The following is a 16,259-nucleotide window of genomic DNA, read 5'->3' as shown; positions in this document are numbered from 1 at the left end:
AACAGCAGTGTCCATGTGCCCCAGCCCCACCTCAGGTGACACAGTGGCTCTGGGCCAGAGACTGTGTGTGGGAGAACAAGAGTCCTTACAGTCGAGGCAGTCCTTTCTGTGCCTCCCTGCTCCCAGTGGCAGGCTGGGGTTTTAAGCAGTCCTACAAGTGCAGGCAGAGTTGTGGGAGCCAGGATTTAACTGGACAGGTAAGTGGTTTGAGGGAGTAGGGGCACAAAGAGAGTGAGGTGAAGAAAGAAGCAGAGACAGATGAAACTTGCTCCTCTGTTATGAACTCACTGACTGAATGTTTTCTCTCCCTGTTTGTAGCTTATCAGGCCACACAGCAGTACTCCTCTGGAACAGGGGGACCAGCTCTCTATCAGCCTCAGCAGCCTATCGCTGTCCCTGCTTCAGCCTCTTACCCGAACCCTGCCCCTAACACCACCCCTCCCTACCTGCCCTCTGCCCCTGCCCACCCCATGCCCTCCCCGCTGTACCCCGGGCAGCCTCAGCCCTCCCCGACAAGCTTGAATCCTGTCTCTTCCTTCCCTGTTCCTCCTTCTGGCACATCCTTTCAGCATGGCAGGCCAGGACCTCCAGCAACTTCTGTGGCTTATGCATTACCTACTGGACCAACAGGTACTCTGCCTGCAACCAGTGACCTTCCTGCATCCCAGAGAACAGGTCTGCGCTTGGACAGGGGGGCAGGCAGGGAGGGGGGGAGGGTTTGGGTCTTTACTCACTCAGTTCAGTATGCACCTTTTCCTTGTGAATGCTCTGTACAAAGGTTGCTTTTGCTTAGAGATCGGTTCAAAGCATTTCTAAAGCACATCATCATCCCTGTGCATCTGGCAGTGGCACGGCTGCATTGTTGCAGCATGAGCAGTCATCTTTCTCTTGCGAGTCAAACCTTGCCACAGTCACAGAGCTTTTTGTCTTGCCCAAGACAGGAGGCTACAGCAGTCTTGTTATGAGGCTGTCATATGCCATGGATGGATAGTGGCACAGCTTTAACCTTGTGAGGCTGGCATCAAAATCTGCTCTGTAGCTGGAGAGCAGAATACAAAAACGAGCAACTTTTTCCTAATAGCTGCAGACAAGATGATCCCAATTCTCCTCGCACAATGATTTTGCAAATGTGATTTGTCCCTGTGCCCCTGGTTTTTGAGCAGCCTTTCAAGCCCGAGATTGGCAGCATATTTAATTCAAACAGCATTTCCTGTGGCATCAGCTCACTTCCATTATTTTGTTCCTAACCACTTAGTGCGATTGAATTGCTGTAGCTGTGAATGCCTTAAAAAATAATCAGAAGTGATTTAGAAATGCTTTTACGTGTCTTTCTTGGATGTCAGTTAAAAGCATGTGTGTGTGGCTGGCACATAGGAGCATGTTTGAGCATGCTTGGTGAGAGAGCACTCGCTGAGGTGGGGGCTCCATGTCTGCTCGTAACTGCCTGGATGTCGCTGTTTGCTGCGGGACAGTGACCTCGCTTGCGGTAACAAAGCTGTCTCTTCACTTAGCAGCCTGTGAAACAGCAGCTTCTCATACATCAGACAGTGCAGGAAGTATGAGCAGTCCTTTGATAAACTTGGTCATAAACACACTTCACATCTAGGTGCTCCAGCTGAAGTGTCAAGGACCAGATCTGGGGAGTGGAGGGAATATTAGGAGAGATTTGAGAAGTGTTTTGGAGATGACAGCTCTGCTGACAGGCCCTAATAAACCCACTGTGATTCCCCCTCTTGTTTTAAAAGTTTGTTGGTGTGAGGCAGTGCAGAAAAGGCGTTTTGCCTTTGTCTTGACAACATGAGTCCTGTGAGTATGTGCTCCTGGTGTCCTTCAGGCTGGCAGCTCACACCTCTCATGGCATTGCGTTCACACATGCCCTCGTGTTTTGGGGAGAAACAGTCTTTTGCTCTGTTAATAGGACTGGTGTAGGGCCACCAGAGTTGCAAGGGGAGAAAAGGCCTTTTCCCTCCATGGCGCAGCCAGATTTGGTGCTCTCTCTGTTCTTATGGATGCTGTACTGTGACCTCTCCCAACCCCATGTTACAGGGCATGTCAAACTTGAATCTTTAAGCCAGAGGAATTATTAAATTGGACAGAGAAAGATGTATTGGTTTCTGGGCCTGGGATGTTAAGCAGCACATTATAATGCAGACAGCATAGCTTCTGCACCTCCAGATAAATGGTGGGAACAAAAAAATTGTTCATTCTTATCCATTTTACTACTCAGCTTGTGTCACTGGCAGGCACTTCAGATCTACCACTTTTTAAGTTTCTTGCAGTGAAGTGACATAGTCCATGTGGTGTGCTCAGAGTGGGTGAAGCTCTATACTCTGGACAGTAGAAATTAGGAACATTAATGACAATGCCAGTTGATTTGTAAAATGGCATAATCCACATAGACTGTAGTCTAACACATCTTATGTCATTTTAAAAAAGAGGAATTGAACCAGTCCTTATCCACATTGCCTGGCCAGATTTCCTTTCAAAGTTCTTCATACCAGGCTTTTTATAAAACCTTCTGAGACCTATCAATGCTGCTTATGTTTTTCTCAGCAGCTGTGGTGAGAAGGTAGCCAGTATAAAGAGGCAAAAGCTCAGGAACCCAAACTTGGGCATCATCTCTGATTTCTGGCAAACAGCAGCCTTAGGCTGAAATGCAGAGGTGGACTCCAGGGCGTGGCGAGGTGCTGAGGCCCGGATGGCTCATGAATGTGGGCACATGAGTGCTGCCTGCAGCTGGAGAACTAGGGAAAAAAAAAATAAATTGTGTCTGAAGAGCACGCTCTGTTCTCTTCCAGTGTTTGGATTACGCCTTTCAAAAAGCATACAAAGAAGAAGGAAAAAACCCCCTTGTTTTTTAAGTGCAGAAATGCCAGTGATCATGCTTAATATTCTTAACCACCAACGTATTTTCTGAGCAGCTGCACTGCTTAGTGAAGGATGCCTTGGCATGAGATCCTGCAGAACCTCAGAAATCTGCAGCTAGAAGTAGATTTCACCTGTAACACCGTGTTCTAGTGCACGGCATATAGTGATGCTGATCTTGGCATTGAAGTGGTGTGCTTTTGTGTGTGGTGATAATCTAATCTGGGAACATCATGTTTCACTTTGTAAACGTGACTCATTTAAAGGGAGGGGAACAGGAGGAAGGAAAAAGATCTCAAATGTGAAGTCTTGAAAAGCACCTGACCTTTGAACTGGCTTGGATTTGAAGATGCACTTAAAGAAACATTTCTATAAATCTCTTCTAGTTTTTTGAAATGCATGTCAGTATGTTAAGCTGTGCTTGGAGCTTCAGTAAGCAAGAAAAGCCCACATTTATTTTTATTTTCATTTTCAACCTCTCTCACTTTTTGTGATAGATCTTTGAACCTGCTTTCAAGGGAGTTTTAATTTTCAGCATCTTGAATCCTGTTTGAAAATGTGATAGGCCAATTCTTAGCTAAAGTAAGGGTTTGCACTAAAAAACCATAAGCCCATCAGACCAACCCCAGGGACAGGAGTTATCTCATCCCCAAAGTTCCTCTTCTGTTTGAAATGGTGAAGGCTTTATTGGCTGCGTTTGTCATTTGGGTTTATTTCTCAGTCTGAGCTGGCAACGTGTCATTTTGTGTGAGTGTAAAGCTGCTGTGTGAACATACTTTTATTGCTGGGCTGCATGCAGTTGAGGCTGTGCCTTGACTTGAGAAAATACTTGGATATCCACCTTGAAGTCAAGTACTTTCAGCATCTCTTGAAAAGCTTTCTGGAATCGTAAAACGATGTTGAGAAGATTGCTGCTGAGAGTAATGGTCTGTCAGCTTCACTGGAATAGAAAATGAGAACATCAGAGATAAGAAAATGAGCCAGAACTCTGCAAAATTTGTTAAAAGAACTAGAAACACTGATTTACTGCGTGGAAAGAGCAACAGGCTTGTTTTTGGGGAAGGTGGACAAAAGCAATTCTACAGGGTGGTTTGAACAAATGACTTGTCTCTAAATTGACATTGTAATCAGTTTAGGTGTTTTTTCTCCTGACTTTTCATGCTCATTGAAACTAAATTGCTACTCAAAAATTGCAGACCAATTGTTTTATTATTTTTGAAGAAAATCTTTTTTTTTTAGTTGTCTTTGCATTTTATCTGCAGAAAGCCTACCAGCTCAAGACCAGACCTCTCCCTTCGCGGGTGAACTAGGTACCACCTAACCTGAAAATAATTACAGCCACTATGTGAAATTAATTGAACAGACATCAATTATGCATATGTTCTTCCGAGAACATTAAGTGTGATGCTGTTTGCCAATTAATCAAATCAGTTTTTAATTTCTTAATTAAAACCAATAACAACATATCTGGAATTTTTAACCACAGAAACAAATTCTAGTTTTCCTTTTTTAAAGGAAATTATTCCAGGAAATTAACGGTGGTAGCAGTCTGGGATATTTTCTTAATGTGTTACCCCTATCAGCACTGCAGCAGTTAGACTCCCTGTATCTGAATACTCTGGAGTTTTCTGGATAGGGAGGAATAGAGGAGCCCTGGGGGCACATGGCTGCCAGGAGATGGCACTGCCTTTGGTTAAAGAGAAAGCAGAGGTGAAAATGGTTCTAAATTGTTTTTCATTTACCCCTTTTACATACTCTGGATGTGGAACTTGTTTAACAGAACATCGGGAGCAAATTCTGCAGTGACGTTAAGCTGTGCTGTTGTAAGGTTGAATTCATCATCTGCTAAGTGAAAAACACTGTGGTGAAAAAGTCCATTGAGCAGGGATTTGGTTTTGTTGGCTTTTTGTGGCTTTGTGCAATAAATCCTGATTACTCGGCGAGGCCGCGGTAATGCCGGGATGTGATGCTGTGGTCCTGATTACACGTGCTCCATGATGAGATGGGGAGCTGCTTCTAATGCACTAATGGGAGCTTTGGTGTGCAAATCTTGCAGCTGCACAGAGCCTGGGAGATCACAAGGTTTGGTACAGAGCAACACCCCAGACTTGGAATGAATCTGCTCGGACATCCTCTGTGCTCCTTCCAGTTTCAAACAAATTGCCCTTGGTGCAGAAACCTAGATCTTTTTCACCGTGCTCAAGCATCTCTGCTCTGATTTTGGGATACAAAGGACCCAAAAACATGCTGTAGCTGGCAGGGGAGACCTGGGGGTTTGGCTCTTTTGTGTTTCCAAGGTGGCTGGGTGAATCTGGCCTGAAATGTTTGCCTCTTACACCTCTTCTTTCTGTGTGGTGTTGCTGGGGAACATGTCTTAACTGCCATGTATAAATGTCATGTATAAGCTCTCTTCACATATACAGTCTGTGTCGCAGAGCTGTGTTTTGGGCATGGCAGGCCCTTTTCAAGGGGCATGTCTGCTCAAAGTTTTTTTTTTATTATTATTTTTTTTTCTGCAAGAGAAGAAAAAGTTAATAATTAAGTTATTAACTTGAGAACAGTTGGTTAAGATCCCAAGCATGCACAGTGGGTGCAGAGCCCAAAGGGTCTGATGGCAGGGGTGTTGGGAGGCTTGGCTGCCACAGGAGCTGTTCTAGCCCTCAGGGAAGGGCAGGAGAGGGCAGGCTCTGCCAAGGCCCTGCCAGTAGAGCTGTGGCAGGGAGCTGGCCCAGCTGAACTCAAGAAGGCGTCACTGCCCTCCTCTGAGGTACTTACAGTCTCTGTTTTCTTTCTGTCCTAGGACCTCAGAATGGCTGGAATGACCCTCCCACCCTGAACAGAGCTGCCAAGAAGAAGAAGGTACTCTAGGAAATAGTGCCTCAACACAATTGAGTGCTGGTCACTTGAAAAGCAGTAATTTTAAGCTTCTCCTGGGAAACTTCTTGGCAGGAGAGGGAAAGAGAAGGGTTAGCAAACAAAAGCTTCACCTCATGAGCAGAAATGGCTTTTATGACTCGCCAGTATGCATTATCTCACTCAAAATATTTAAGCCTATAAAGAGATGGTGTTTTTGTGCTAAAGTTGTGGTTGTTAATAACAACATTGATCCTGGTTTAAAGGAAATGCTTCTGAATGTTTTCATCTGCAGTAAAGCAGCTGAATTTTGCAGGAGACGTTACTTAGGCAAAGTTATGAGGCTGTGCAAATTGTTATAGATTATTGACTTTGCTGGAGCTGAAAGCAATTTATCCTGATTAAGGGTCTGACCCTGAGAGGTCTGTTGAGAGTAAGACAATTTTCATGATGGAGATAATGTAGTTTTGTAAAACGGATTTAGATTGCAGCAGGGCAGAATAACTAGGGGCACTTGGCACAGAGCAGAGTGAGCCTTTCCCTCCTCTGGTGCTGCTGTAGTCTGGAATATCTCCACAGCAGTTAGTGCCTTCCGCTGTTCTCTGACCCTGGTGCATTTGGGAAGCAAGAGTTAGTCTAGAGCATGTAAAGTGTGGGGAGAACAAAAAAAAAGTTAGAGCAAGCAAGGGAAGATCTGAGTGAAGGTGAATGCAGAAGTCTGTCTTAGCCTTTGGGTTTTGGTCTCTGCAGCTCAAGATTAAGAAGCTTTTGGAGGCTGGATCAAGGACGCTTTGTGTGCTCCTGACTGCCCCAGTGGTGGGACGTTTGTCCCACAGCAGCTTGCATGCTGCCTTTGGGGCTTCAGGCTCTGAAGGAGAAGAAAGAAAGTTGTCAGAGAGAGTAACTGCTGGATCTGAGAGCTCAAGAAGCAGCCTTCTGCAAATAGGGTTTTTGTTACTGCAGCGTGTGTGTGTGTTTGTGTCACAGCCACAATTCCTGCCATAGCCAAGGCTTGAGGGTTGGCTCCCTTCTAAATGAGGAGTCACGCTTGTTCCCTCTTGGATATTTAACGAATCTGTCAGTCGTGTTTCTGTTTGTTTCCCTTCTGTCCACTGTCTGAGGGGTGGTTTAGGATATTATGAAATGACTCACCACATGGACTGTTATAAAATAGAAACGTCTGGCATTTCAAGCCGTAATTTTCAACTGTTTTCTTCCTAACTAAGAACTTATTCACCACTCAAAAGTTTATTGCTGTGATTCATTGCATTTATAACTGACTTTGGTGCTGGATTGAGAATATTTTTTTTTTGCTGTCCCAAACCACCCACTCAATTCTAGCATCACTGGTTCAGGGTTCTGTAATCTTTCCTTTTTTCCATGCACACCCCAAGACATGTGCACATCCCCATGGAAGCCCTTTCTTTTATTTGGATTCCTGTATGATGCATAGCAGAGGCCAGTAGCTCATTTTTTTGTTTCTTCCCTCTACCAAATGTTTCTGAAAAACCCCCTGTGTAAAGACTGGCAGATGCTTAGGGATGAATCTGAAATGCACCCATAATCTGTCTTAGCACAGACCTGTGTGCCAGAAGCTTGAAAGGCTTTCAGAAGCTTTATTGGAGCATGTTGCTAGCTGTGACCTACGTACTGCATGGACAAAAATACACCCTTGGAAGTGAGACACAAAAATCTAAATATAACGACCCAATAGTAAGAATAGATGTAGGTGTGGGTTAGTTTTCTCTTCTAATAGTGCTGGTCTGCCAAACCTCTGATTTGTGCCCTTGGCAGAGGGAGAGTGGCTCTGATCCTGAGGTGGCTGCACCCAGTTCTTGTGGCTGGGATGGCTCAAGGCACTTGTTACTGTGCAGCCAGAGGAGTGGGTTTGTTTAGGTAGAGTGAGATCCTGTTATTTCTATATCCAGAGCTCTCAGTTCCTGTGGGATGGGAATTCTCTAAGAGCTAGGCATTGTGCTTTGCCTGCAGCAGCCACAACAACATAAATGCACTCTTTGTTGGGTTTGTTTTTGTTTTTTTTTTTCCCCAGGTCCCTGATAACTTCCTGCCCCCGGTTCCCATCACTTCCCCCATCATGAACCCTCTGGCAGATCCGCAGTCTCAGATGCAGCAGACTCCAGCTCCAGCACCTCCCACCGGTGCCCCCACCTTCCAGCCTCCGCACCTCCCGGCTGGGCCACTGCTGCAGGGTGGCTACCCGCCTGCTTCCCTGCCACCTGCTGCTTCCAAACCCAGCACAGAGGGGGCCCCCGGGGCCCCAATCGGCAACACCATCCAGGTAACAGCCTGTGTGGCTTTGGTTTGTCCATCAGCAGAGCCTGGCAGGCTGGGATCCTGTTGGCCAGGCATTTCCTGTACCTGCAAAATGTACTTGTGGAGTTTTTAGTCACTAGCTTTGGGCCATGCTGGCATTGTGCTGCTGTAATCTCCACCTGGATCCCACCTTTTTGCAGTTAATGCTATAGTCAGTATGGGCCAACAACCTGCTTCCTTCTGCAGCTTCACAGCTTCCCAGAGGGAGCAACAGCAGGTGCTGATAATGTCACCTCCACACACCCACAGGGAAGAAACAGGAATTGTGCCAAGCTAACTAATGATGCCGCTTGGTTTAGTCAAAAACAACGTGTGGGTACAGTGACCTGGAAAAGCCTCACCTGTTCTCTGTTTCTCAGCATGTGCAGGCACTGCCAACAGAGAAGATTACCAAGAAGCCCATCCCTGAGGAGCACCTTATTCTTAAGACAACGTTTGAAGCTCTTATCCAGAGGTGCCTGCTGTCTGCCTCCGACCCGGTGGGTCACTGTGGTATTCCCAGAGTACCCCTGTGTGTGGGTGAACATGCTGGTACCTGTAGCACAGGTGGCCATCACAACCTCTCCTTTGGTCCCTCTAAAGGCTGCTTTGAGCAGCCACAAGCAACGTGTGGGAAAGCCATATGCACACAGGATGTGGAAATCTGAGGTCAAAGCACAGTCCAGCTGCCTGAGCACTTTGACTCTGGTCCTTACAGCCCTCAGCATGGGCAGAGCCTGATAATGAGCTATTTATGGGCAGAGAATTAACCCATTGCAGCCCCCTATATTGCTCTCTTCAAGGAAGGAGGGTTGGAATTGGTTACAGTTAGCATTTTGATGTTTATGGTTAAAAAAGTTAAAAATTCTGAAACCTTCAGAGAGAGAGCTATTGGTCTTTCTGTCAAGTGATCCCTGTGGAGGCATGCCCTGTACATTTGCTTAGCTGCTTCTTATAGTTCAGAGCAGGAAGCAGCTGGTATTATGCCAGGTCTGGGCCGAGGTTCACATACGTGAGTACATGCCTCAGATTTTTATCTGTGATTTGTGATTTCTGATAACAAACTCATTTCAAAAGGAAAAAAAGACTAGCAGAGAAGTGGAAGGTTAACAGCTTTAACATAACCACTGGAGCTGGACAGGAAAAACATTTCCTGTGCCAGCCAGCACTTTGTAAATGAGCCATCCCTCTCAGAGCTTCTCATTTATTTCTGGTGGTCAGTAAATAACATGCCACTCCAAAGCCCAGATGCTGACTGTTCAGCTCGTGCCTGCCACATGCTAAAAGATGGTACTGGTGGTGTGCAGAGGGCTTTGTGCACTAAAGGTGCTTGCTTAGCAGCACAGACTCGTGCTCCTGTTATGGAGACTGGGAGCTGAGCTGTCTGAGGGCTCTGTGGCAGTGGCTGTGGGGGTATATTGGGCATTTGGTGTCACTTCTGCCTTCTGTCTGCTCTACGGTTTCAGCTGCCTCTGTAGTTTTGACTTGGCATTTGCATGTATGTACTCCTCCTTTCCCCTGTGTGTCTCAGTCCAGCAGTTTCAGGTTGGGCTCACCCACACACTCCTTTTATAGAAGCTTTTTGAGGCCATAGGACAGACCTCAAGGTTCATTCAATTGCTCAAAACCCTTTCTTTAAAGCTTAGAGTACATATATGTATACAGTGTATACTGCACACTCTTTGACTTTTTCTTCCTCTGAGTGCCCCTTCTCCCAGACAAAGAAGGCAAAAGCATTCTGCTTACATCTGCACCTAGGGATTGCTTTTCTGCTCTGCCAACACGTTTTGCTTGCTTCTTGTTAAGTCTCTCTGATTTTCTTAGGCAGAGCAAGTGTTTAAGCATACGGAGACGAGACACCACCCTGGCTGTACACATCAGTTATTGTCAGAGCAAATGCAGGCACTACTCGTTACATTCTAAAGGGGAAAATGGCAACAGGAAGCAGAGAGTGAGGAGGACAACCAGTTTGCACTTCCACCTCATTTCTTTGACTGGAGGGATGTCCTGTTGTTTACTAGACACAATTTATTCTTCTTTGTCCTAGTTGACCATCTGTAAAATGAAAACAGCATGTTCTCCTGTTTGCAGGTTTTGAAACAAATGCTCTGAAGTCATGTATCTGAGAGTTTGCCAGTCCAAAAGAACCAGCCAGTTTATCTGCTCCTCCTGGGGTACCTTTTCCTTACCTATCTCAGTTCCTTGACAGCATAACTGGTGCTGAGGAGTTTTCCACACGTAGCCCGATATCCATGTGCCATGTTCTCCTTTATGTCCTCTGCCATCTGAACAGCTTCCCCTAATTTCTAGCACAGCAGGCAGCCATCAGCCATCAGGACAATATTTAATCCAGAGAAATGTTTCCAGTTGCCAGGGAAAATGGCACTATCCTAAGTGAAGATGGATTGATATACATAGTGATTTAGGAGGAAGTTCCATTACTCTTGTGCACTGATACCATTTCTGCCACTGCTGGGCACCAGCTTTCTTGTGCTCCTGCAATTGTAACCCTGATGCTTTATCACTGTTTTATTACTCTGGATTAAAATTTACAATTTCTGTGGATGTTGGGTTAAAAAAAAAAAGGTGAATAAAAATGTGTTTCTTCAGCAGTTGCTGCTGCAGGTGGAATATACTGGGGTTATTTTAAGAACTTTTGGTGGCAAAGTAATTCCAGGTACATCAGTGGGTGGATTATTCTGTAAAAGTCATGGAAGCACAAAGGATTTGTAAGGACATTTTGGTTAAAGCTATTAGTTTTTCTGTTGATACTAAAATCTTATAGACAAACTCCCAGCTTTACTAATCACATGAGGAAAAATATAATTAGGATTTGCCATAAATGATGACTGAGTTCTACTTACTTAGACTTGAGTATCTGCATGTGCCCTTAAGCTCTCATTGACGTTGCTGGATACATGATTCCAGTAAGAATTTTATCCAGTTGTAATGCTTTGCCAGTGAACCATAGAAAAATGTGCTGCAGCTCAGAATTCTGTCACTTTTGTATCAGCTAAACCAGTGGATTTTGCAAATGACCAGTGGCTTTTGGGGTGCACCTCTGTGATTTACTGTTCTCTGTAGCAAACTAGGGCAGTTACATATGGAGAACTACAGCCATATCACAAGGTCTTTCCTAGCAAAATCCGGGGAGAAAAGTACACAAGAAAGAATTCAAATTATGTGTTAGCAAAATGTTGTTGAGGAAGGAATTTGATGTGCCACATGGACCTCTTCACAGTGATATCAGACCAGTATGGTGTTCTTAAAATCACTGTGGTTTAATGTCTTTATTTCTCTTGCAGCAAACCAAGAGGAAACTGGATGATGCAAATAAACGCCTGGAGTTTCTGTATGACAAACTTAGGGAACAGACAGTAAGTTCTGTTTTACTTCCTCCCACCCCCCAGTCAAACATTGCCAATGGCTCCATTGCTGGTGTGGGCCCCTCTGCAATATGTGGCAGGTGCTTGTTCTTTCTTTGGAAGTGTGCTTCAAATCCATTTATTGGATGTTTACATGCACTTCTTGGAAAACAGCGAGGTAGTGTGCTTGGCCCCAAATGCTTGTGCGGACTTTACCGTGTTTTGGGGTCATGTTGTGAGTGTTATGGTGCTGTGCAGAGACTGTGCTGATCCAAAGAGCAGAGCTCCTTGCAGCAGGCACTGTTTCTCTGCTCCCAGCAGGAAGTGAGACACACAGCCTGGGGTTAAAAAAGAACCCAGGGGATTTAGATGTTGGAGGCTCACTGACTTCACTGGAAGGCAGATGTGCAACTACTTTTGAAGATCTGGTAATTTGTCCAAAGCCTTGCAGGAGGCTTTGGCAGAATAAAGGACTGTGCTTAGATGTCTTAGCACTTTAGGATTAGAGTGATCTAATCCTGTTATTGTCAGGCCGTGTTTGCTGAGCAATTAACTTTACCCCAAAGGCATAAAAGCCCAGTAGGTTTTTCACAGTGCCACAGTCTGTCACAGCAGGTCTCCCACCCCAGGGAATTGCACCCAGGGGCTGGCAGTGGAGGCTTGCAGTGCTGCAGAGAAGGTATGATCTGGTTGAAATCTGCTGTTAGACTTCCCAGTGACTGTTCCCAGTGTGATGCAGCTCTGAAGATGGCTATCTCTAAAGAAAGGAACTTAATTGCTTCACCTTCCTCAGGGCCAAGCCTTACGCTCGCTCGGAGTTTCTGTTTTCCTGGCACTAGTGTAGGTGCTGTTTTTTCTTTCTGCTGACCTGCCTTGCCTGGCTTCTTGCAGCTCTCTCCAGCCATCATCAGTGGTTTGCACAACATGGTGAAGAGCATCGAGACCCGCAACTACCAGGAAGGACTGAACATCCACACGCACATCGTCAGCACCAGCAACTTCAGCGAGACCTCTGCTTTCATGCCAGTCCTGAAAGTTGTCCTCACCCAGGCCAATAAGCTGGGTGTGTGAAGTAGCCCTGCACTTGCAAAGCCTTGATGGTTGCTTTTCCAAAGAAGTGCATTTCTACAGCAAACATGCAGGAAACGGACCAAATGCTCGTCCTCACAGCATGTCGCGGTAGAGCGCTGACAAATGGCATTACACTCTCCCTGCAGAATACTTTGCTCTAGAAGGGCTCTGGTGCTTTTCTTTTTATTTTAATCTTTTTCCCATTCCCTAATGATTCTCCTCTACAAATAGTATATTTAATGGATGATGTCCCATATTGTCAATTTTTAGGTGCATGTTACACTGCTAAACAGTGGCTTTTAATAACAGATGTATGTGGTAAAACAACAAGATAGGTTGTGTATCGGACCCTAAAACAGATTATTCCCTTCTACCCCACTGTTCCTTATCCACCGGATTAAAAACAGTCTGATCATGTTAGAAGTGTATTTGGTCTTTCATTTTATGAAGCTGCTTGCAGTCCTGTTATTACAACTTACATGTTAAATAGCTTAATTGTGCACTGGGGCAAACGAGCAAAATAAAGGCTAATGTGATATTTTCAATAAATGTAAATTTATTAAAATGTGTCTTTATGAAGTGCAATGTAGAGACTTTGAACCTGGAGTACAGTGAAGTGGCTTTCTGTTGTGTCCTTGGCACAAGGACATTTTTCTTATTCCATGCCTATCACTGAAAGCTCTGTGTAGGACACAGAAAGAACAGCAGTTGAAAGAAACGTCTGGGTTTGAAAAAAAAAAAAAGAGGCAGTTTTGCATGAAAACTACCTAAAATATTGGTGCCTGTGGACTGTGGATTTGGCAATGCATACTGCACGAAATATTATAAATAACAATGTAATCACTGCTCACTCCTGTGACTTAAACAGATTTGTCAGGCAAAACAATTTTATTTTTCTTTCCAGCATTTTCTTACCTCATAAGCATTTGTAATTGGTGAACATAAAGCATCAATTTGGAGTTGCCTTGTTTCAGGAGTTAAAAAACAGTTGGAGTAATTTTCTTCCCCTTGATCTAGGTTATAGGTTTCTAAGTAGCGTTACAAATATTCCAATACTTAGATTTAAGTATACTTATACCAGTGTATTCAGATCCTGTAACTTGGAAGATTTGCAGGAAGATTTGTGGCTGAATCACATCAGAAATGTGAAGTATTTTAATGCTTCCAGAAACTGGTAATAAGGAAGTGTCAGTCTACATCAGTGGGGAAAAACATGCAGGTCACCAGCTCCAACCCTGATTGCTGGGACAACGGTTATCTAGTAAATACTCTGCCAGATGAGAATGATAACAGCTTGTGTGCTCCACCTTCCTCCCCTGTGCCTGCTTTCTGCAAACTTAGAATGAAATGCTGGGGCTCTGAAAACAGGGGAGAGGCTGCACAGAAGCAGAAATGTTGACACCTGCAGCTGAAGCGGAATTCTGGCAGAACAGTACCCCAGGATCTCCGCGTGTGTGGAGAAGACTGCTGGACTGAACTGCAGTGTTGGTGCCTCCCTCAGGGCAACTGGGCACAGTCTGGCCAGATAAGCACCCTTGTATCTTGATTCGAGGTGGAAAAGAACAAGTTTTAAAGGAAAGAACACATTCAAAGGTAAGCAGGAAAAAAATAATAAAAAAAACCCCTTAGTAGGGTGGAAAGCAGGTGTGATGGACTGGCCTGAGGTTTCTGTGATGCGCTGTTCAACGAAAACTAAAGACAATCTTGGTATGTCAGGATCAAACCAGTAGGAGGTAATGCTGGGGGAATTCAGGAGCTGGTCGTGCATATGCTCTCACTGGTTTTGGGAGTATTCCTGGACAAGAAGCAGGAGTGCTGGCAAGCATTGCTTTGTGAAGCTGACTGTTCCTGGCAGTAACAAGTGGAGAGATTTCTTGGTGGTGGCAGAAGTGGGATGCACTCCCGTGGGTGCAGTGTGCAGGGTTGAGGGCAAAAGCATTGATGTAAATTGGAAGCTCCTAAGTTGGGAATAAGAAGAGCACTGAGACCTGAGATGATTAGTGGGAACAGCTTCTCTGTGTGAAATGGCTTTGTAAAAGCCAAAGAACGTTTAATGGCGTTGCACAAGCCTTTGTAAGACTTCCATCCATGTAAAAAAGATGCCAAATGAGAAGGGACTTAGCAAGGCACACAGATGTCAGGGACTGAAGAGTTTATTTAACAAGAAGAGATTAAATAAACTTTGCTTGTTCACCTTGTGAAGAGCACAAGGGAATCAGGTTGTTTGGGATTGAAGAGCAGTGTTAGCAGGAGAACAAATGTGGTATGAGCTGACCAGGCATAGGTTTGTTCTGGAGATTGAAGTGGTGAAAAATGAGACCACCAGATCAGAAAGAAACACTGGGGGAAGGGGTGTTGAGGTGATAGTATCTTAGAGTACCGTGATGTTGCACCACTGTCCTGGACACTGTCAGCAATGGAGTAATCTCACTCTCCTTGCTGAAAGGAAAGCTTATACCTCAGCACTTGTCTGGAGCTCAGGACCAGAAAACTGCACCAACCAAGTACATAACAGGAGTGGATGCAAATATCTGCTACTTCTGTGCTGAGAGCAGCCGAGATGAATTACCAGTTATGCTGCCGTCTGTTCATATCTTCAAGGAATGCCAAGCAATTAGCCACCCATCTGATATAAATGCAACGGCCATCTTCATTTACAGAAGGCAACGAAGCCCTGCCAAGTTATGCTGCTAAAAGAATTTGGCCCCAAATAGCCTAATTTTGATCTCACTGAGCAAGAAGAGATTTATACCATGGCATTAATACCAACCAAGCTACTCCTCTCTGCAGCCCTCCAAGGCTGTGGAATTAAAAGAAAAAGGGATGGAAGGAGATTCTAAGATGCAATCTGGGCAGCAAGGGGGTTGTCCGATGGCAGCTGACATGAGGAGGTACCTTGCCACTCCAGCAATCACCATCCAGGCAAAAAAACCAGCAGGAGAGTCTGTGGGAAAGGGCAGTGTTAATGGAGTTGTCTTGTAGTTGCTGGCAAATAGGTGGGGATGTAGCAGGGGCTGAGTACAGGCAGGACATCTAAGTTATATACTTGAGTGAAAACCTTTTTCTGCTTATAAGGCTTTGTAATGGATTTACCTTTTTCTGGCAGAAGTCCAAGGTCAGCACTAGACATGAATGTTGCAGATTGTCTTCTAATTGCTGCTGTGTTTCTGGCCTGTGCAATGTTTACATCAGAGTTGTCCCGTGTTGTGCCTTTCAGATGACACAGCTCCCTAACATACCCCTTGGGAATGTGGGTTTGCTGTTCAGTAACCGTCTTTTCTCTGCCCAGAAGGAAGCATACACTAGACTGACTGGGCTATTGAGAGAGAAGGGAGGGGGTCTTGCTGCCATAGCTGTTTCCCCCAAAAACTATGGAGGGGAGGGGTCGTGTCTTAAGAAGCATGGCAGAGACAGCACGCAGAGCAGTGCCACCACTCCCCAGAGTTCTGCAGGCTCCCCTCAGCTTCATCCTCACCCTCACCACCATGCTGGTACTTCGCTTAAGCAACACAAACCCCACTGTGTCATTAGCCTGGCTGGAGACTCTGTTATGCCTGAGAGGGGAAATAAAGGAGACTCTGAGTCAGATATTTCCCTCCTTCCCCGCTATCTGCAATCCCACATGGCTCCACACCCCTAAGGGTTCACTGTTCTGAGCTGCTTTAAGCATCTTTGCAAAGGCAGAGCAGCATGTAGAGAGCCAGGCAGGGCTCACAGCTTGGGGGAAAAACAGCCTTACATGGCCAAACATCTGCCACCAGCTGACAGCACCTCCCCTGCAGGGCTTGCTGA

The 16,259-nt window shown here is 45.3% G+C and overlaps 1 protein-coding gene across 11 annotated transcripts in view; it reads left to right on the top strand.

The window, feature by feature from the left end:
- SEC31A (SEC31 homolog A, COPII coat complex component) overlaps positions 1 to 13,022 on the top strand; it is a 41,438-nt gene extending 28,416 nt beyond the window's left edge. For 3 of the 11 annotated variants that reach the window (XM_027652778.1, XM_027652767.1, XM_027652771.1), the window contains 7 exons: positions 319 to 675; positions 4,128 to 4,175; positions 5,666 to 5,724; positions 7,769 to 8,017; positions 8,412 to 8,531; positions 11,337 to 11,408; positions 12,288 to 13,022. In XM_027652778.1, coding sequence (XP_027508579.1) covers positions 319 to 675; positions 4,128 to 4,175; positions 5,666 to 5,724; positions 7,769 to 8,017; positions 8,412 to 8,531; positions 11,337 to 11,408; positions 12,288 to 12,467 — 1,085 coding nt within the window. In that variant the 3' untranslated portion in view covers positions 12,468 to 13,022. The remainder of the gene's footprint in view (positions 1 to 318; positions 676 to 4,127; positions 4,176 to 5,665; positions 5,725 to 7,768; positions 8,018 to 8,411; positions 8,532 to 11,336; positions 11,409 to 12,287) is intronic. The other 8 variants (XM_027652772.1, XM_027652775.1, XM_027652770.1 and 5 more) reach the window with 5 other exon arrangements.
- The last annotated feature ends 3,237 nt before the right edge of the window (positions 13,023 to 16,259 follow it).

This window comes from Corapipo altera, unplaced genomic scaffold, assembly GCF_003945725.1.
Source record: "Corapipo altera isolate COAL_440 unplaced genomic scaffold, ASM394572v1 69, whole genome shotgun sequence".
In the NCBI taxonomy this organism is placed as follows: Eukaryota; Metazoa; Chordata; class Aves; order Passeriformes; family Pipridae; genus Corapipo; species Corapipo altera.
This window is presented reverse-complemented; position numbering and strand designations above follow the sequence as displayed.